Consider the following 20801-nt stretch of genomic DNA (forward strand, 5'->3'; position numbering starts at 1 on the left):
TCTGTCCTACAGAGTGAAGTGAGTCAGAAAGAGAAAAACAAATACCATATGCTAACACATATGTATGGAGTCTTAAAAAAAAAATGGTTCTGGGCTTCCCTGGTGGCGCAGTGGTTGAGAGTCCGCGTGCCGATGCAGGGGACACGGATTCGTGCCCTGGTCCGGGAAGATCCCACATGCCGTGGAGCGGCTAGGCCCGTGAGCCATGGCCGCTAAGCCTGCGCGTCCGGAGCCTGTGCTGCGCAACGGGAGAGGCCACAACAGTGAGAGGCCCGCGTACGGGGGAAAAAAAAAAAAAAAAAAAGGTTCTGATGAACCTAGGGGCAAGGACAGGAATAAAGATGCAGATGTAGAGAATGGACTTGAGGAAACGGGGAGGGGGAAGGGTAAGCTGGGACGAAGTGAGAGAGTAACATTGACATATATACACTACCAAATGTAAAATAGGTAGCTGGTGGGAAGCAGCTGCATAGCACAGGGAGATCAGCTTGATGCTTTGTGACCACCTAGAGGGGTGAGAGATGCAAGAGGGAGGGGATATGGGGATATACGTATGCATATAGCTTATTCACTTTGTTATACAGCAGAAACTAACACAACATTGTAAAGCAATTATACTTCAATAAAGATGTTACAAAAAAAGAGTGTATCACAAGTATATAATTATAAAACCAAGAGAATGGAAGAGGAAAGAAGACACACAAACCCACCCACTCAAATAGCCTAGGAAGAAAAACCAGCCAAACCACCAATCACTAGAGATCAGAACTGTCAGAACAAGACTGTCATCTATTTATTTTCTATGAGGAAATTTATTAACTAAAATGCACGGTATCCGATATCCCCAGTGTGTCTGGTATGTTATAGAAGCTCTCAGATTACGATGCACTGATAGTAGCTGCTTCCTCTCCAGAGGCCTGTACTAGAGAAGGAAGTAGACGGGGTGTCTGAACAGCGCCCAGTGATTAATTCCTTGTGCGAGACCTAGTAGTTTCAAACATCCCTTCCAGATGCTCGCAAGAGAGGACTAACAGAGTAATCAAACTGTTCCTGGAAGAATTGAAATATCACGTGGCTCCAGGCGGTCCATGCCTGCTTGCCACCTTGAACTGTACTTAGAATTTGGCTTTGGGGCTTCCCTGGTGGCGCAGTGGTTGGGGGTCCGCCTGCCGATGCGGGGCACGCGGGTTCGTGCCGCGGTCCGGGAGGGTCCCGCATGCCGCGGAGCAGCTGGGCCCGTGAGCCGTGGCCGCTGGGCCTGCGCGTCCGGAGCCTGTGCTGCGCAACGGGAGAGGCCACAGCAGTGAGAGGCCCGTGTAGCGCAAAAATAAAAATAAAAATAAAAATAAATTAAATAAAAAAATTTGGCTTTAAGGATCACCTCCTATTCTTCCCCACAGGTTGAGTTCTTCACTCGGGCTGCCTTTGACTTGATACAACTGGGGCCGATTCAGCCTCTTCTCCCTCACGGCACTCCCACTCCTGACCACTAGGTGACCCGAGGGTGGAGGTGCGGGGGGAAGAAGCACCAACTCAGAGCAGCTCTGATGCCTCTGCTTCACTCTCAACCATGGGTATGGACTGTCTCAGCTGCGTCACTCTTCCTCCTCACAACGGTATTTGAAGCAATGGCAAGTTTTCTTACAAGACAGGAGCCCTAACACTCCTTCACCCGCTCCTCATGTGACAAGGGCTTCCTTGGAGGCTGGCTCTCCAGTTTATCTCTGTTCCTCAGACTGGGTGTCCAAAATAGAACATAAGGCCATGGGTCTGGAACAGCGTGCCTTTTCCGGACACTACACTACCATTAACACAACCTAAAACTGTCTTACTTCACTGGCAACCACTTCTGGCTCATACTGAGTTTAACTTACTTACATTTACCTTAATTTTGTCTTCATTTTGGCCACATCGTTTCAATCTATTTTGGTTAAGTGAGATCTTAAGCTATCTTACCAAGTAAACGTATTGGTTAATTGTCCTAGTTCTGTGGCATCTGCAAATCTGAGAAATAAGCTTTCTTCCTTTTCATCTATGCTGAATAAACATGCAGAATGAGGCAGGGCTAAGGATAGAAGCCTATGTCATAACACTACTGCTCTCCTTCCAGGTAGATGATCACTCTCTCACCTTTGGCTGCAGCTGGTTCAACCAGCTATCAGGACCAGAGACTGTCAAATGCCTTGATGAGATCAGTATAGCCAGTTAGCATGTCCTTGATATACAAGCCTTAACCAAAAATCAAGTGAAGTTGGGCACAACTTCAGCTAAGCCTGATGATCACATCAGTTTTCTCTGAGAATTTACCATAGCTCTAAATTTCATTACTTATTCTCATCAGATACAACTGAAATGCAGGTATCCAGCTATAACGAATCACTGAATCCAGACTATTTTGCTAGGCCTAGATCAAATTCACTTTCAGAAGAGAGGACCAGGAATTTGTTCACCATCTTGCAATTGCAATAAAGGGAACATGTAAAAAGGACTAGACTAGCTGGAAAATATGCCTTGAAAGAGCAGAGTGCAAACTATAAGCTACATTTATTACGAAAATTTGTGTTGCCGTGAAAAAGAGTCCAACCACAATGCAATTTATTTCTGCATTGCAAACTTGAGAAATGTGAAAGCACCATGGAAAGAAAAGTGCTGTATTAATTTACGGTAACAACTATTCTTTTTTTTTTAAGATTTATTTATTTATTTCATTTATTCTTGCCTGTGTTGGGTCTAAGTTGCAGCACACGGGATCCTCATTGAGGCATGTAGGATTTTTCACTGCAGCGCATGGGCTTCCCTCTAGTTGTGGCGTGCGGGTTTTCTCTTTTCTAGTTGTGACGCACAGGCTCCAGGGCGCGTGGGCTCTGTAGTTTGTGGCACTTGGGCTCTAGTTGAGGCGCGTGAGCTCGAGGGCTTAGGTGCCCCCGCAGCATGTGGGATCTTAGTTCCCTGACCAGGGAATGAACCCGCGTCCCCTGAAGTGTAAGGAGGATTCTCTACCACTGGACCACCAGGGAAGTCCCTATGGTAACAATTCTTGAGATAAAATAAGGCACTAGAGTAACAGTTTTTATGACTTGGCAAAAAAAGTTAACAAAGCCAACAACCGTTTTTTGTTTAATTCTCTTCCAACTCTACAGACACAATTCTGCCTTCACCTTCATTACACTTTCATATGGTCTTAACAGGGGATGCACCTCCTCTTCTAAGAATCTCCGTACCTGCCAAAGAAGAAAGCAAATGCAAGACAAAAGAACACGTTAAGTTTTGAGAATCCTTTTTTCAATGTCAATTCATAACACTGAGACCTTATTTGATAAACTTATATGCCACCACTGAGCTTCTATTTTTCTCAACTCCCTGTCAGAAATCTCTCCCTAGACACAGGCAGCTCACCCCATCAGGCCCACCAGGCTGCCCCTCCCCTCAAACCAGCCTGGCTGTGTCCTTTCAGATGGTCTCACCATTCTCCACCCGTTACCCAAGCTAAAATCATCACTGTTTCTTCCCTCCTCCCCATTCAACCAGCTTCCAAGTGACTAACATCTTAAACAGCTCTCGAATCTGTGCCCCGTGTGCACGTACCCTGGCCTTGGCTCAAAGCCCTCGTCACCGACTGCTTACCCACTGTAGCAGCCACCTTACTGGTCTCCCGACCTCCAGTGTAAGTCCTTCAAATCCAATACACCAGAGTGACTTGAATATAAATGAGAAGCTCCTGTCTGTCTTCTACTTTAAATCCTAACTGCTTCCAGGGCACCCGATAATCTGGCAACTCTCTCTTATGCTGAACGTCCATGCATTTGCCATCTCCTCTCACCCTGGTGTTCCCTACAAGTAACTCCTACCTGTCCTTAAGATTCAGCTCAGATGTCATGTCTTCCAAGAAGCCTTTCCTAACTTCTTCTAATCTAAGGCTGTCTCCTTTGTGATCCCCAAAAAGATGTGCTTCCCTCAATTCTTGCATGTACAGCTTGGTATTCTAAGCCTTCACCATTAAGTTTTGAGCTCCCTGAAGATAAGGATTATCTATTCATCTTTAAAGCACCAGAATTAAACACAGCAGCCAAACACAATCTGAGCACCTAGTCTGTACTCGATAAATGTTTTTGAATTAACCCATAGTCTCCAAAAGGCCAAAGAGGAAAACTGACAAACATTTACTGAATACTTACTATGCACCAAGCTAGGCCTTTCAGTCCACACTCCGAGATATGTATCTCTATCCTACCAGCCAGTAAAAGTAGGAAGTCAAGACTGAACCCAAATCTACCTGACAGTAAAACCCAATCTTTGTCCATTATACCACGGCTCCAGACCAAACGAGAATTCAGAGATATCCACTGGGAGAAACACTTAAGGCAGCTCAAAACAACCAAATCTTTAAATTTTAGCCAGCAACCTACTCTGAATTCTTTCTGACTAGCCCCATTCTCAGCATACCTCCCATGAAGCAGAAACATTATATTAATAGATAATATTCCAGGCTCTGCAGCCCAGCAGTGTACAAAGACGGCACTTGGGGAAGACTGCAGCACCACAGAAGTGTTCTGATGTTTACCTGCTGGGATGCACGACCGGTGAAAGAAGAAGGATCCAGTAAATGGTCCAACTGGGAGTGAATGGGACTGAAGTAGGCATCAGCCTGGATACGCTCTATGAGGTCATTGTCACCCCCTTCCTGCTTGACCACAGCAGCTGCCTGATGGGAGAGCACTCTGATTTTCTCATGGCAATCCTGGGAAGACAAGGAGTATGGTTGGCTTGCTAGTAACAGGCATTTGAGGGTATAGCAGCTGGAGCAAAGGCCTCTTCCAAAGTTTCATGAACCATCTGCCCTTGCATCCTGCCCACTTCCCAGCATTTCCTATGGAAATTCAGACCTAATTTCTTCACTGAAAGTGGACCTTTTCTACAAGTGATTAAGCAATTCACTTTTTAATAAACTGAGTTCACCACCATCACCCTCCAAAGATAAGCCTGTTCTAGGGCAGCATAATGTCACTGTTCTGTACCAATACCATGACTGAAGGTAATAACAGAGACAGCTTCGTCCATCCTTCTTTGGGGAGGAGAAAGCAGGACTTAAGGTGTACTTTGTTTACCCAGGAGCATGAGGGGTTACAAACCTGGCGGTTACCTCCAGCTTTCACCATGGCCATAATGATGTTCTCTGTGGCCATGAAAGGCAGCTCTTGCCGAATGCGCCGCTCAATTACCTGTACGAGTGAAGCACCAAGAAGGATGCCTCAGGTTACAAGGTCATACACACAGTAGGACATCAGCTATGACCAAAAGGATACAGAGCAGGGACACGAACTACCATATCTATGGAGAAAGAGGGTAGAATGGATTGTCTTATGCTACACTGTTATTTTTCAGTTTTCTCAAAATCCAGAGTATTATTTTGATTTTAAAAAGGAATATTGACTTGAGTAAACTTTTAAAAGTTGCTTCATCAGAATGATTCCTAAAACCTCAAGTCTGCTCAATTTCAGTGCCTGACTTTAGGAGCCAAGTACGGCATGGAAACAAACCCACCTGCCTCAGGTACTCACAAACAGACCAATGGAGCAGTCTACTCTGCCAGTCACAGCAGAGCTGATGACTCAGGCCGGTGGACAATTTTAAGCCAATTCGAAGCACTTCTTTTTCCCTCTTCTATAAACATGTCTATGAATCCCACAGACCTAGTTCCCTAGAGCTTATGTCACAACCTGAAGAGTGAGCTGTGCTGGGGAAGAGCTCCTACTGGACCCGAATCCAGCTCCTCCAACACGCTCACTCCAGAGCAGAAGGCCACCCACCCCACCACATTCCAACCCCTCCCTCATACTGTGCTTTTTCACGGAGGCCTCTTACTCTGGGGTACACCACCAAGCCTTCAGAAATGTTCTGCAGCGTATTCAGTATCGTATCTGCAGTGAGAAATCCCTCGGCCAAACACATTCGTCTAGAAAACAAACAGCCAATTCAGTTATCGCTTCAAGCAAATAACGATTTCCATGAAATGGAGGGTGTGTCCCAAGAAGCTGCCCTGATTGCTACTGATTTCTCACTCCAGACGTGCTACTTGGACAATTTCCTTCAACTACCCCAATATCCTAATGACCCTCAAATCTACCACCTCTTGGGGCTTCCTTGGTGGCGCAGTGGTTGAGAGTCCGCCTGCCGATGCAGGGGACACGGGTTCGTGCCCCGGTCCGGGAAGATCCCACATGCCGCGAAGCGGCTGGGCCCGTGAGCCATGGCCACTGAGCCTGCGCGTCCGGAGCCTGTGCTCCGCAGTGGGAGAGGCCACAACAGTAACAGGCCCGTGTACAGCAAAAAACAAACAAACAAACAAACAAACTCTACCATCTCTTGACTAAGACCACTTGACCAAGCGCCAGACCACATACCCATTTGGAGAGTTCCACCTGGCTGATCTGTAGGTTCCCCAGACCCAGAACTGCAGAACTGCATTCAGCCACTTTTCCACTGCCTGCTGCTCACCACCTCACCCCACGCCTCCTATCCCTGTAGCTCTTGACAAGGGAAATGGCACCAGCACCCCGTCACCATCTTAACACTCACTCCAGTCAACCGCCAAGGCCAGCCCACCCAACATCGATTTCATATCCACATCCTCTCCAGTTACATGGCCACTGTGCCAGCGTGTACTCGGATTTTTTTTTAAAGATTTTTATTTCATGTGGACCATTTTTAAAGTCTTTACTGAAGACTTTAGAGTCTTTGTTACAATATTGTTTCTGTTTTGCTTTGGTGTTTTGGCCGTGAAGCATGTGGGATCTTAGCTCCCAGACCAGGGATCAAACCCGCACACCCTGCATTGGAAGGTGAAGTTTTAACCACTGGACTACCAGGGAAGAACCTGGATTCGTTTTTTTTTAAATAAATTTATTTATTTATTTATTTTATTTAGGCTGAGTTGGGTCTTTGTTGCTGTGCACGGGCTTTCTCTAGTTGCAGCGAGCAGGGGCTACTCTTCGATGTGGTGTGCGGGCTTCTCATTGCATTGGTTTCTCTTGTTGTGGAGCACGGGCTCTAGGCGTGCAGGTTTCAGCAGTTGTGGCTCGCGGGCTCTAGAGCACAGCCTCCATAGTTGTGGCTCACAGGTTTAGTTGCTCCACAGCATGTGGGATTTTTCCGGACCAGGGCTCAAACCCGTGTCCCCTGCATTGGCAGGCGGATTCTTAACCACTGCACCACCAGGGAAGCCCCTGGACTTGGATTTTTAAAGTAGCCTCCTAACTTGTTCTGATCAGCTCCCTGTCCCCTTACAACTGATTCTCCAAATTGGTGCAGGGTATTTTAGTGTGCACATCTGATTAGGTCACAGCCTGCTAAAAAACAGTCAATGGCTGACTTCCGAATCAGTTCACATGTTTTATTCCCATAAACCCTGGATTATGCACACACCCCAGAGACCTAGCTTTAACTCTGATCAACTCCTCTCAAGAAATTCCAGCAGAATACAAGCAAACTAGGGTAATGAATCTGCTTTTGAATATTAATAAATATATACACAAAGCAGAAAATCACGTGCATGCTGGTACCTTATTAGTAACTACAAATTACTCCTGACCCATCTCATAACTAATTAAGATATTGCTGTGTCAAGACACCACACCTGACATCCCCCTGCCTTCAGAACAGTATCTTTGGGACTCCCCTAGAGGTCCAGCGGTTAGGACTTCGCCTTCAATGCGGGGGATGCGGGTTCCATCCTCGGTCGGGGGGCTGTGATCCCACATGCCTCACAGCCAAAAATGAACCCACAAAAAACATAAAAGAAAAACAGAAGCAATATTGTAACAAGTTCAATAAAGACTTAAAAAAAAAAAAGGAAGAGCAACATCTGAATTCCTTTTTAGGGCCTAGAAGGCCCTTCATAAACTGGCTGCTACCCAAGAGCACGTCCGACCTCATCTCCTGCTACAGACTTCATTCTCCAGGGCTACCCGACTGTTAGTAACTCCCCCAACTGTTCTTTCTCCTGCTCTGTGCCTTTATACGTGCTCCCAATCTTGTCTCAAATGTTAAGAAATGCCTAGATTTCTTAAGTCTAAAGCATCACCTCTGTGAAGCTTCCCTCAACTCCTCCACCACCCCTCCCTCTGCTTTGCCCCCACAAGGATTACTCTGTATATATTCTGATTTGAACACATATCACACTGTTCCTTCTATGTTCTTGCCTCCCTATTAGACTCCAGGCTCCTCAGGGACAAGGAGGGAATACAGAGATGCTCATGAAGTCCTGATGCTTCCAGGCCCCTCTTGGTCCTCCCACAACTTGCTGTATGTGACACCCCCGTTCCACTGACCGGTTGGCACTATCATCCAGTGTGCGTTCAAACCACTGCACAGATGCTGTCTGCAGCGGGTCCATGACAAGGGTCATTAGGTGACGGGCCAGGCTGCAGCACCGCTCTGAGCGCATAGGGTTCCGCTTGTATGGCATTGCACTTGAGCCTGTCCGTGTAAAGGAGAAGAAGCAAAGGCAGGAAGACCTCAGGGGACAGTGGACGGCCGAGCATGCTCCTGGCGGAACTGCTTACACGCGCCCGCAGACCTCCTGGCATCTCGCGGTGTTCCCAGGTCTCCACACAACACTCACCAATCTGCTGTTTTTCAAAGGGTTCCTCCAGCTCCTTGAGGCTTGCCAGGAGCCGTATGTCAGTACAAATCTGGGGAAAAGCAGGGGCACAGGCATCACCCACACTCTTAGTATGTGGGGTCTGGGGCAGGGACTGGACTGATGGAGGAGGTGAGCTCTTTGGGAGCCCGCCGAGCTGAAGCGCAGCATGTCCTCCCCGAGGGAGACTCCTCCCAGCTCCTGAAGAGCTGGCATTCGGGGAGCACGGGAATGTTCTGGTGAAACACTGCGTAGGATTATCATGGACAGACAATGGTAAGATGAACTTAATGAGAACATGGAAACTAGTCCTTCCTTTTAACACACCTTAACTTAAGAGGCTTCACCGACAGGCCCCAAATTGCTATGAGTGATATCTGACATCTCTCAAAAGCCACAATGAAGTCGAAGTGAGGCTGGGCGGGTCTATCTGTGGCGTCCAACACTCCCATTGCTACCACCACTCACCTTGTGCACCGATGCCCCCAAGCCGGCCAGCACAGACAGCACCTCAATATCTATTTTTCGTGTATAGGTCTGCCCTGTGATGATGAAAGCCCTAGTAATGAATAGAAAAGAGCCTCACGTGAAAATATTCCAAAATGTGACTGTGTCAAACAAATGAGCAAAAACAGACTGAGCGAAAGCTTGGGTGCCACTGGAGCGCTAAGTCACACTGAGCCCAGGACCTCGCTGATACGTGGCTCCAGGAACAAACTGCTCTTCTACCCTTTTTACTGATACCCAGACTGCCGCCCTGACCCCAGGAGGAAACACGGTCCAGCGAGCCTCTGTCCTGCTGCAGTCCAGTGAAGTGCCTGAAACAAGGAGCCACGGGGGAGCCTGGAGCCCTCGATGCAAATAGCCAGACTGAGACCAACCCATCGCAGGTCCTCAGTAAAACACAAAACAGCAACAACACGGGTAAAGCTACTCTACTGAACTCAGAACTAAACAGCTTCCTTTTTTCTTATAAATTATAAGAAATATAATAGAATCCAGACTATAAGAATAAAACCCAGGCTAGAGATGGAAGGCAGTGGGTGGAAGGACAGAGAAAGAATTAAAAAAAACAACAAAAAATTTAAGGTCAAATCTAGAGGAATACTATCTTTCATTACTTAACAAGGAGGCCAACACTTTTCCCACTTACCTACCTCTTAAATCCTGCCTTTTCTGTCACCATCTTGTCAAGCTGCTCTACCTTGGAAAGAAAAGACATCCCTATAGAAATTCAGGTGTGTCTAGTAGGAGAATATCTTGACAAGTCATCCTGCCCAGGTTTTGGCCTTCACTACCTGCTTCCAGTCCAGACTCCACCCATTCCAGGTTCAATCGCTCCTACCATCCTAGAGGTCAGCTTTGTCTCTGGTGCTCCTACAGTTGAGTTTGTATCACCCAGGTCACTTTCAGAATACCTTTTGGTCATCTCCCTCGAAGAGCTGCAGGAAGCTGGCCTGGGTGCCAGTGGTGCCCTTCACTCCTCGGAAGCGCAGGTCATCTCGGACACGCTTCAAGTTCTGGAGATCCATGCAAAGATCTTGAATCCAAAGACAGCAACGTTTCCCAACTGTGGTCAGCTGAGCAGGCCTGAAAACAACCCAAAGAGAACACAGAGAGGTCTCAAACCAGTGACTTATTTCATAAAACCTTCATTGCTTCTTCTAATAATCACTGCTACCCTGGGAAGGGCAAGAATTAAAGTAAGAGACAGAGAAACCAGTGAAGACAAAACAAGAGCTAAAAAGTTTAAGCAAATAAGTTAAGCAAATTCAATGTCATTTATAAATATTCAAAGGTTATAAAACTAAAGGGTTACTAGCATAGTTCTTTCTTCACCATCAAGAGGCACTATAAGGGCAGAGACAATGTCTGTTTTGTTTGTCCCCAGGCCTTGGCAAGAAATATACACGTAACAAACATTTGCCAAGCATCTAATGTGTTCTTGGTATTGGAAATACAACAAAGAACAAAACAGACAAGTGGAGCTCATATTATCATGTAAACAAGTAAACAAACAAGATAACTGTTCATTTTTAAAATGCTATCAAAAAATAAAACAAGGGGCTTCCCTGGTGGCACAGTGGTTGAGAGTCCGCCTGCTGATGCAGGGGACACGGGAAGATCTCACATGCCGCGGAGCGGCTAGGCCCGTGAGCCATGGCCGCTGAGCCTGAGCGTCTGGAGCCTGTGCTCCGCAGCGGGAGAGGCCACAACAGTGAGAGGCCTGCGTACCGCAAAAAAAATAAAAATAAAATAAAAATAAAACAAGGATGACGATACTGGAGATTGTGACTCTAGACTGACAGTAAAGAAAGGGCTCTGTAAAGAGTCCAGATCCGACGAAGAGGGACTTCCCTAGTGGCACAGTGGTTAAGACTCCGCCTGCCAATGCAGGGGACATGGGTTCGAGCCCTGGTCCGGGAGGATCCCACATGCCACAGAGCAACTAAGCCTGTGTGCCACAACTACCGAGACTGGGCTCTAGAGCTCACAAGCCACAACTACTGAGCCCATGCACCGCAACTACCGAAGCCTGCAGGCCTACAGCCTGTACTCCACAGAGAGAGAAGCCACCGCAATGAGAAGCCCACGCATCGCAACGAAGAGTAGCTCCTGCTCGCTGCAACTAGAGAAAGCCCGCATGCAGCAACAAAGACCCAACACAGCCAAAAATAAAAAAAAATAAAACAACAACAACAAAAAAGATCCAATGAAGAGCCCAGTCAAACTGTGGAGAATAACCCCAAAACACACACAACCAGAGGACTCTAACATAATAGCTAATATCTTTGTCGTCAGTCTGAGGTCTAAATCAATCTACTGCAGGTCTGTTTATAACATAAAACATAATTATGAGTAAACTGCAATAAAGTCAGAGTTCTATTAGATGACCTAGCCTACTCCATATGGAATTTCTCTTCTATTAGGCTAATGATACTGACAGCTGGCGACATCAAGGCACCCCACTAGGAATGTCTATAGCATACACATCAAAAGTTAGGACACATATTCCCAAATCAATCTTATGGTAGTTTTCCTTGTTAACTTCTGCTACTAGATTATTGGTACAAGCAAAGAAAAAAATACATTTGCATGGACCTATTCATAGGAGCATTATACATAATAGCAACAGAGTGGAAACAAGCCAAATGTCCTGCAACTGGTGAACAGATAATGTAAAAATAAATTAAGTACTGACACATGCTACATGGATGAACACTGAAAACACTATGGTAAGTGAAAAGAAGCCAGTCACAAGAAGATGAATATTATATGATTCGACTTAAACGAAGTGTCTAAAACAGACAAATCCACAGACAGAAAACAGATTTGTGGTTGCCAGGAGCTAGCGAATGGGGGAATGGGAGGGAATGCTAATGGGTACAGGTCTTCTGGGGGGGGGGATGGAAATATTCTGAAATTATATACTGGTAATGACTGCATGAACTCTGTAAATATACAAAAAACCACTGAACTGTATACTTCAAATGGATGAATTTTATGCTATGTCAGTTATATCTCAATAAAGCTGTTTCTTTTCAATTGCAGGGACTCACCCATTCTGAGGTCATATCTACGCATCAATACCATTTTCTGAGTTTCTAACGGCTGCTAACTGTGGCAGCAGGTACCTCTCATGAAACCATCCCCGGAGGAATACTGGAATGCCTGCATTCCCTGAGCACTCTCCAACAGATACAGGAGAAGAGGAGCTGCAGCACAGGTGACGCTAGGTGTGTATGGAGCCAGCACAGAACGCAACATTTGTCATGGCCCAGCCATACACACTGAGAACTGACTCCTTCACAGGAACAAATCCTTCTAGTTTCTGCTACTAATAATGAAGGCTCTAATTTTAAGGAAGATTAAACTCAATAGGCTTTCCTAAGTTACAGGGGATGATACCCTTGTTGCCATAGCAACACCCCATTAAAACATAAGGCAGGGCTTCCCTGGTGGCACAGTAGTTAAGAATCCGCCTGCCAATGCAGGGGACACGGGTGTGAGCCTTGGTCCAGGCAGATCCCACATGCCACGGAGCAACTAAGCCCGTGTGCCACAACTACTGAGCCTGCGCTCTAGAGCCTGTGACCCATAACTACTGAGCCCGCGTGCCACAACTACTGAAGCCCGCGCGCCTAGAGCCCGTGCTCCGCAACAAGAGAAGCCACTGCAATGAGAAGCCCGCGCACCACAATGAAGCATAGCCTCTGCTCACCGCAACTGGAAAGCCTGCACGCAGCAACGAAGACCCAATGCAGACAAAAATAAAATAAACAAAAGGCAGATGCTAATACACCACTACTCAAATATCGTCACTTGAAACCTGCTACTAGCATTTCAAAAATGACATCATTGGCTTTAAAACAGGGTTTTATTCAGTAATCATAAAAATACTTGCACATTCAAAACATAAAGAATATAGTATGGGAAAAATTTTAGTTACCCTATTATCTCATAAACCAGAGTAATCAGTATATACATCTTGGTGTACTTCCTTCCAATCTCTGTACAATTTATATGCTGTCTTTTCCCCACAACATTAACCTAAGTGCATTCCCATGTCTTACTAGTCTCACCAGCATCATTTTCCTGGGTGTGTATTATTCCAACCTGTGGATATATTGCATTCTATACCTTATTTAATTATTCTCTTATTCTTGGACATTTAGACTGTTTCCGATGCTTACCATCATAAATAATATTTTAACAAAGATCTTTGTACATATAGCTTCTCCCGTAATTTGGATGACTTGGGTTAAATTCTCAAGAATGGAATCACTGGGCTTCCCTGGTGGCACAGTGGTTGAGAGTCCGCCTGCCGATGCAGGGGACACGGGTTCGTGCCCAGGTCCGGGAAGATCCCACATGCCGCGGAACGGCTGGGCCCGTGAGCCATGGCCGCTGAGCCTGCGCGTCCAGAGCCTGTGCTCCGTAACGGGAGAGGCCACAACAGTGACAGGCCCGCGTACCGCAAAAAAAAAAAAAAAAAGAATGGAATCACTGAATCAAGAATACTTTCTTGAGAGGCAGAGTGGAGACAGATCCAAGAAGGGAGCAATCAGAGGCTCCCCCTTCCTGGGGCCTAAACTGGGAGAGCCCCTCCTTCCCTCCTGCTCACGCCGCAGGAAGGTACCCATCTAAAACTCTGGTCCTTCATAGTTACCCCAACTAGCTGTCTACTGTCCTGACCTGCAAAACCATCTGGGCTGACTCTACTAACCAGCATTGGATTCCTGGAGTGGGAAAGGAGGGCTCAGGCCCTGTGATCTAAACAGGATCTGCTCTCCAACCTCCTCCTTGCCCCTAAAAGATCTCCCTGTAGGCAAAGGAGATACCAGAAGTGTTAGCTTATTAAATTAAGGAAAAAGAAAAGAATATTTTCTGTATACATATTTTCCAGTGAAACAAACCACTAGATTTACTCTCTAAGCAGTATAGCTTTTAAGGTAGGTATAAGGTTCATTCCTCACAGGTACCCCAAGTGCTTATGTTTTGATATTTCTCACCTCCAGGTTACCATGCAGAAGGGAGAACTGAAGGAATAAATGGAAGCTGGATGCACATAAACAAGCCCAATTCCCAAGAGGTAACCCTCTCACTTACTGGAAATGTGTGAAACCTAAGGTGGGAAGATCAGCTCGTTCCTTGGCAAAGTCGGCAAGCCGAGAGATCACCCTGGCAAGCTGCAAGGAAGACCATGTGCGAGAAAGAGTGAATTCAGGCTGAGCACTTGCATAAACAGGAACTAAGCTTGGAGACAATTTCATATACAATTACACCTCCAGCTCACAGAAGGCAGAGGCCATATTTTTTCATCTTTGTATCTTAAAGTGCCTTGAAGAGTTCATACTAACCAACATTCAGAAACTGAGCTGACTACCTAAAATGTCACGAATTATTTCTGCACAGTGTTAACACCACTGGCACGTTCATGAAGAAAAAGAGGACAAAATCATAAATCTGACCCACATATTCCAGCCACGTGCTGCTGGTTACACTTTGTTCACTTAAGAGGCTATGCTTTAAAAAGCGTTAACTTATATAGTGATTTAGCTCAAGAAGAGATAATTAGTTATACAGATTCGATCGAGGATCATTCATCTGAGTAAACAATAACTTATTTAGATTTACACTGTGCTGCTTTACGTTGTGGTGCCCATCTCCTGTCACAGGGAATCTTAGGACTGGTAAGAAACTTCTGTCAACTTCTTACCTTTGGCAAAAGCAGGTCAAATGCATTTCTAAGAATAATCAAGTCCTGCAAGGGAAATGCAGTGATCTTACATTAATCGGCTTTGCCCAAACAACATTATGACATAACACTTTCTGGCCATCACAACTGGGTTTCTAACCTAGTTGCCTATCTCACTTTCAGTAACACACTGTGCAAGCCAGAAGATGCTAACAGAAATTCTCCTCTGATTACTGGTTTAAAAGCACACCAACTTAGAGAGCAGTACGACTGGAATCTATAAGCACAAAGGCTTTATACTTACAAAGCCCTATTTATGTGGTATCTAATGGAACGGGGAAATGATAAGGGGTAAGCCCCATCGTGAATACGGCAAAGATGTCCAGGTCAACAGGGTTTACACCTTCCCGAAGATTAGTGTTTGAGTTTCTGAGAAGAATACACAGGGGTTAAAAAAAATAAAATAAAAAAATCCATAAGGCACATCTCATTAGTTTCCCCTCCCTTTTTTTCATGTCAATCATTGCTAACAAAAAAAAGTCATGAACTACAAGATCTAGGTTTAGGAAATGTAAAGCGGTTCCTGGGGGTTTAGGAGGTGTAAGTCTTGCAGGCAACTCCAACACATGTTTATGAGACAGTAATTGTTGAGCCCAACTACATGCTGGGTCATTTTAAAAGGATATTCCAAGTTAGAGAACTGTTGTTCTCCCATTATCTGATTCACCAGTTTACACATCGATGCCTTTAATTACGTACCACATTAGACAAAAAATGTTACTTGGGGCAACTCAGAAATTACAGCTTCTTTCTGAACTGCAAGTGTATCTGGATTCTAACTTCTAGTCCCACGGGTGCCCTGCAATAAGGGCAGAGTTTTGGAGCCACTCTACCCAGGTCTGAATCCCTTCCAGCTGCAAAACCTAGAGCAAGTGCTTCAACTTCTACACTTCCTCATCTGTGGCAATGGGGAAAATAAAGCCAAAGCCAAAGACTACATATTCTGAATCCATTTATATGAAATTTCGAGAAAAGGCACAACTATAGACACAGAAAGCAGGTCAGTGGTTGCTTGAAACTGGAAGCAGGAGTGGAGATTGACTGTAAAACAAGCAAAAGAGAACTTCTTGGCGTGAGGGGTATGCTCGAAAACTGGAGTGTGGTGAGGCTGAATGATTGCATAAATTTACTAAAGCTCACTGAACTGTACCTTTAAAATGGGTAAACTTATGGTATTAAATTATACCTCAATAAAGCTATTTAAAAATGGAGATAACAGAATCTATCTCTTATGCCTTTTGTGAAGAAAAAATGAAGTAATACATAGAAAGTGCTCAGAATAGTGCTGGGCACCTAGTAAACTTAGGAAAATGTTTGCTGTTACTTTCTCGTGTTTGACTATGAGACACTTTTGCTAATTAAAGGATTTAAGAATTATAATGTAATTATTTCTTTTTTTCAGAAGTCTTGGCAAAGAGTAAAAAGGACTTTGGAAAGGAAATCCCTTTGGAAAACTACTTTGGCCACTAAAATGCTAAGATCTCGGCTTACGTCCAGCATACCAATGCATAGGCAGTATCTATACGTCTCATTTTATGGAGGTCATTAGGGGCTTATAGTTTAGATTGGAAGGATACCAAAAGCAAAAAATTCCTGAGCACTGAGATCCTAAGATCTATGGAGTCGCTTCCTAAAATGGACAAAATCAAAGAAAATTTATAAATGCATTATAAACATTGAGTCTAAGTGGAAACAAAACAACATCATGGGCTCCTACTGTATTGTCTCCAACATAGCAGGAGGTGGCACCAAGATGAATAATGCCAGCAGCTTTGGGGCAGCAGTGGGCAAACGTGTGCACATGAGCCATCACATCATGTCGTAACTGCTTCTCTTCTTCAGCTGCCATCTTGAAGTCGATGTTGTCCAGGTTTGATTTCATCTCCTGGATTTGTTCATCTGTGATAGGCAAACCCAATGTCTGAAGAACAGGCAAAATAAAATAAAATAACTTCTTGTAGCACAATTATTTGAATTGAAGTGACACTGAAAAAAAAATTGGTTCATGTTAGCATTTATGCCCTACCTTCCAATTCTTAAACTAAAATTGGGGCAACTAAACTAAAAGGACATGGGGAGAAGGAGACAACTTTCTAAATGAATCATGGTAAATTATATTCTAAGGGAACTCCAATATATAAAACAATGCAATCCTGATTTTTGTTCCCTCTGTCCCTACGTCTCTGCTCACTCCCTCACAGGTCTGGTCTCTGGGCTCAAACGCCATCTCCTCAGAGGGGTCTCTCCCGACTTCCATGTGAAATACCCTTCTTTTGTGCACTCTCTATCTATCCCTTTAGCCTGTTTCTTTTTAATTTATTTAATTAATTTATTTTTGGCTGTGTTGGGTCTTCGCTGCTGCATGTGGGCTTTCTCTAGTTGTGGCGAGTGGGGGCTACTCTTTGTTGTGGAGCACGGGCTCTAGGCGCATGGGCTTCAGTAGTTGTGGCACATGGGCTCAGTAGTTGTGGCTCGTGGGCTTAGTAGTTGTGGCTCGTGGGCTTAGTTGCTCCGCGGCATGTGGGACCTTCCCGGACCAGGGCTTGAACCCGTGTCCCCTGCATTAGCAGGTGGATTCTTAACTACTGTGCCGCCAGGGAAGCCCTAGCCTGGTTTTATTTAGAGCACTTATCACCACATGACATTTTTACAAATCTGTTAGCCTGTCTCTCCCCTCTAGGATGTATATACACTCTCTGAGAGGAGAGCTTTGTGGTATTTATTGCTTACTCGTTAGTGCTTGGCACATAAGTGCCCAAAGTGTAGCATCCAGGCCACAGCTTTGCATTTGATCTAGATGGATTTAGCCAGAGAAACCAAAATTAGGAATGCTATTAGTATCTTTGCCAACAAATTATGTGCAGAAAATTCAGTGCCACTGAAAGCAATTCTGGGGCTTCCCTGGTGGCGCAGCAGTTAAGAATCCGCCTGCCAATGCAGCGAACACAGGTTCGAGCCCTGGTCCAGGAAGATCCCACATGCCACGGAACAACTAAGCCCATGCGCCACAACTACTGAGCCTGAGTGCCACAACTACTGAAGCTCACGTGCCTAGAGCCCGTGCACAACAAAGAGTAGCCCTTGCTCGCCGCAACTAGAGAAAGCCTGCGCGCAGCAACAAAGACCCAACGCAGCCAAAAATAAAAATAAATAAATTTAAAAAAAAAAAGCAAGCAATTCCGGGAGATACAAATGAGAAGATAAACACATCAACATCTTACGTTCATCTATCACTGAAAAAATCAGGCTGACAAAAAATAGCTGGCAGCCCACAGGCAGCTCGGAACCCTGGAGCCAAGTATTGAATATGTACATTGGTGAAATTTATCCAAACCTCACTTGAAAGCCCCAAGGCCTGGCCCTGGGAAGGGGCTCACATCTTAAGACCTACCTTGTCCAAGATGGTAGCTACTAGTCAGATGTGGCTATTTACATTTAAACTAGTAAAAATTTAAAAGTAAAAACTCAGGACTTCCCTGGCAGTCCAGTGGTTAAGAGTCGGAGCGCCCACTGTAGGGTGCGCAGGTTCGATCCCTGGTCGGGGAACTAAGATCCCACATGCCACTCAGCCCAGCCAAAAAAAAAAAAGAAAAGTAAAAATTCAATTCCTCAGTCACACTAGCCACATCTGGCCAAGCTGCCTTGGATTTTTAGTCATCAGACATGACATCTCAGGGCTCCTCCCAAAGCAAAGCAGCAGGGGGCAGCGTGGCCAAAATGCTTCCTATCCCCAAGCAATGTGTTTTCTCAAAATTTACTCCCTGCTCCTAATTTTCAGCACTTCTAATCTCTCATCGCTCAAGTTTTTTTTTTTTAAACTACTGAATTATGATGTAATTTATGCTGTTAATTTTGACAACCTAGCTAACAGATAATCCAAACTCAGGAGATATCAAAATTGTATGCATTTCAGGCAATGTATATATAGACTGGGCAGAGGAAAGGACACATATTCAGACTCTACATTTCAATCCCAGCTTGAAGCTTTTACTAGCTATGTTGAGTGGCAAAATCTTACGAGTGCCACCACCCTTATCTACATGGAGTACCAAGTAAAACAGAAGATAGAGTACATGCTAATACATAACAAACTACAACACACTTAATGCTCTTGTCTACTACCTATTATTGTTATCTGAGCCCACAGTTTATGAAATCTCTCTGTGCCGCCATTCTATCCTCTGTAAAACAGGAATAAGTTACTTATTGTAAAGAATTGTTTTGAGGATTAGTAAACTATTAATTTTTAATCTTCAAACTGCCGGGCACATACATAGCAGGCACTGTAGAACTGTCTACTACTTTTTTTTTTTAATTGGAATATAGTTCATTTACGATGTTGTGGTAGTTTCAGGTGTATACCAAAGTGAATCAGTTATACATATACATGTATCTCTCTTTTTTAGATTCTTTTCCACACAGGCCATTACAGAGCATTCTGTCTGCTAGTGTTATGTACTACTTTATTTTCTTGAGCATAGTGATAGGAAGGGGGTAAAATCTAAGAAGAAGGTTTCCTGTTTGGGGACCGTGTACCTCGGTCCTAGGCACGCACTCAAGATTGTTTCCAGGTTTACTAAATGTCATTTGGGTACTGCCATCTTGCTTGTTGTGGCATTTTCCTCTGAAACTTTACAGCTCTGTGGATCACCTTCAGTTTCCTTCAGCTCCTCTGCAAAGGCCCGTCTGTAGCTACTTCTGAAATCGTTGGGCTAAATAGGTCTACATGCAGCTCTTATAAGAGAACCCATACATCTCATCTAATAACCCCGATTCTCCCTCCCCAGAGGCAGACGGCAGCAGAGTGAAGCGGAAACGGTGGCCCAGGAAACATGGGTTTTGTAGTGATGGTTTGGTCTCAAACAACACTGAGGCACTGTGGAGGGCGAGGTGGCTGAGCGCTCAGTCAGGCTCTGCACGGGACACGGGTTCACACCCGGGTTCCGCTATCAATGGTTAGGAGCAAATAACGCGCTGGGCATCATCGAGGCTTGGTCTTCTTCCCTACCATGTGGGAAAACCACCACCTAGCTTGCAAAGTCTTTACGGGTTAACGGGGGAAGGACGTGTACAGAAACGAGCACAACGGCACGGAACGAACGCTCGGCTATGTACTCTTGCAGGAACCGCCAAGATACTCCCTGAAACGGGTAACTGCACTTCTTGCCGGCCCCTGTGCGCCTCGAACCCTCGACGATTAAAACACGTGAGGCAACAGGTGGCGGCTTCCGGGTCTCCTGCCCTGGGCTTCCTGGGGCCTCTGCTCCTCTGGAATAACGGGGAGGCTGCCTCCGGAGGCTCAGCCGGCGCTCGGCACCCAACCCGGCACGTGCGGGGCCGGGCCGGGCCCGCCGACAGCTCCCGAGCACTTTACCTGCTCGGCTTCCGCCAGCCACAGCCAGAGCTGCCGCCAGGTCCGGAATTTGTACCTGTCGCTAAACAAGAAGCACATCTCCGGGCTGGCATAACGGGAGGCAAGCGGCGAGCGGTAGCTGTCGTGCCCGCAGGCCGCCTCCCGCCCGCCACCGTCGCCCGCCGCCGCCATCCCGAACACACGACCCCGCCGAGGCCAGACAGGGACCCGAGGACGGAAGCGGAAGTCCGGGAGCGGAACACCCTCCGCTTGATCCCGCCCCCGGGGTTCCGGGAGACCCGAGTCCTCAAGGTTGTTCAGTTTCGGCGGTTGGCTGCTGAGGGTTAAGGAGTTTCTCTTGGTTTGCCAGAAACGTGATTAGCGCTTCATAAGTTACTCAGCAGCTCTGCGTCTCAGTCTCCCCATCTGAAAAAAGGTACATTAAGACCCGCCTTTAAGATTCCTGTGAGGATTGGGTATCATCAGATCGATGTCTGGTTCACTTAGAAAGCCCTCTGTGTTTGCTATTATTATTGTCGCCTAATCCTTCC

The 20801-nt window shown here is 45.7% G+C and overlaps 1 protein-coding gene across 4 annotated transcripts; it reads right to left on the reverse strand.

Annotated features, from left to right (window-relative positions):
* Nucleotides 1-302: 302 nt before the first annotated feature.
* On the reverse strand, nt 303-20478 carry ADSL (adenylosuccinate lyase). Of its 4 annotated transcripts, none has more exons than XM_060305795.1 (14): nt 20272-20478; nt 16615-16818; nt 14859-14903; nt 14249-14328; nt 10057-10228; nt 9796-9842; nt 9107-9197; nt 8621-8690; nt 8328-8475; nt 5863-5953; nt 5130-5219; nt 4562-4738; nt 3159-3221; nt 303-506 (listed from the first exon to the last, which is right to left on the reverse strand). In XM_060305795.1, exons 1-14 carry the CDS (start codon nt 20440-20442, stop codon nt 318-320), a joined length of 1638 nt encoding a protein of 545 aa, XP_060161778.1. In that variant the 5' UTR covers nt 20443-20478; the 3' UTR covers nt 303-317. The 4 variants fall into 4 exon arrangements, 3 of the variants coding, with proteins under 3 accessions (XP_060161778.1, XP_030711755.2, XP_030711752.1); XM_030855895.2 differs by having other exon boundaries at nt 20327-20456; XM_030855892.2 differs by lacking the exon at nt 303-506 and having other exon boundaries at nt 3091-3221.
* Between the last annotated feature and the right edge of the window lie 323 nt (nt 20479-20801).

Source organism: Globicephala melas, chromosome 10 (genome assembly GCF_963455315.2).
Source record: "Globicephala melas chromosome 10, mGloMel1.2, whole genome shotgun sequence".
In the NCBI taxonomy this organism is placed as follows: domain Eukaryota; kingdom Metazoa; phylum Chordata; class Mammalia; order Artiodactyla; family Delphinidae; genus Globicephala; species Globicephala melas.

Excerpts from the sequence above, each read along its gene's own strand:
- ADSL (XM_060305795.1), bottom strand. The coding sequence starts at position 20,442 with ATGGCGGCGGCGGGCGACGGTGGCGGGCGGGAGGCGGCCTGCGGGCAC. Across the intron at positions 9,843-10,056 it reads TCGAGGGAGATGACCAAAAG|GTAGAGCAGCTTGACAAGAT; the intron begins GTATTCTGAAAG and ends TTTCTTTCCAAG. Across the intron at positions 9,198-9,795 it reads GAAAAGGCAGGATTTAAGAG|GGCTTTCATCATCACAGGGC; the intron begins GTAGGTAAGTGG and ends ATTCATTACTAG.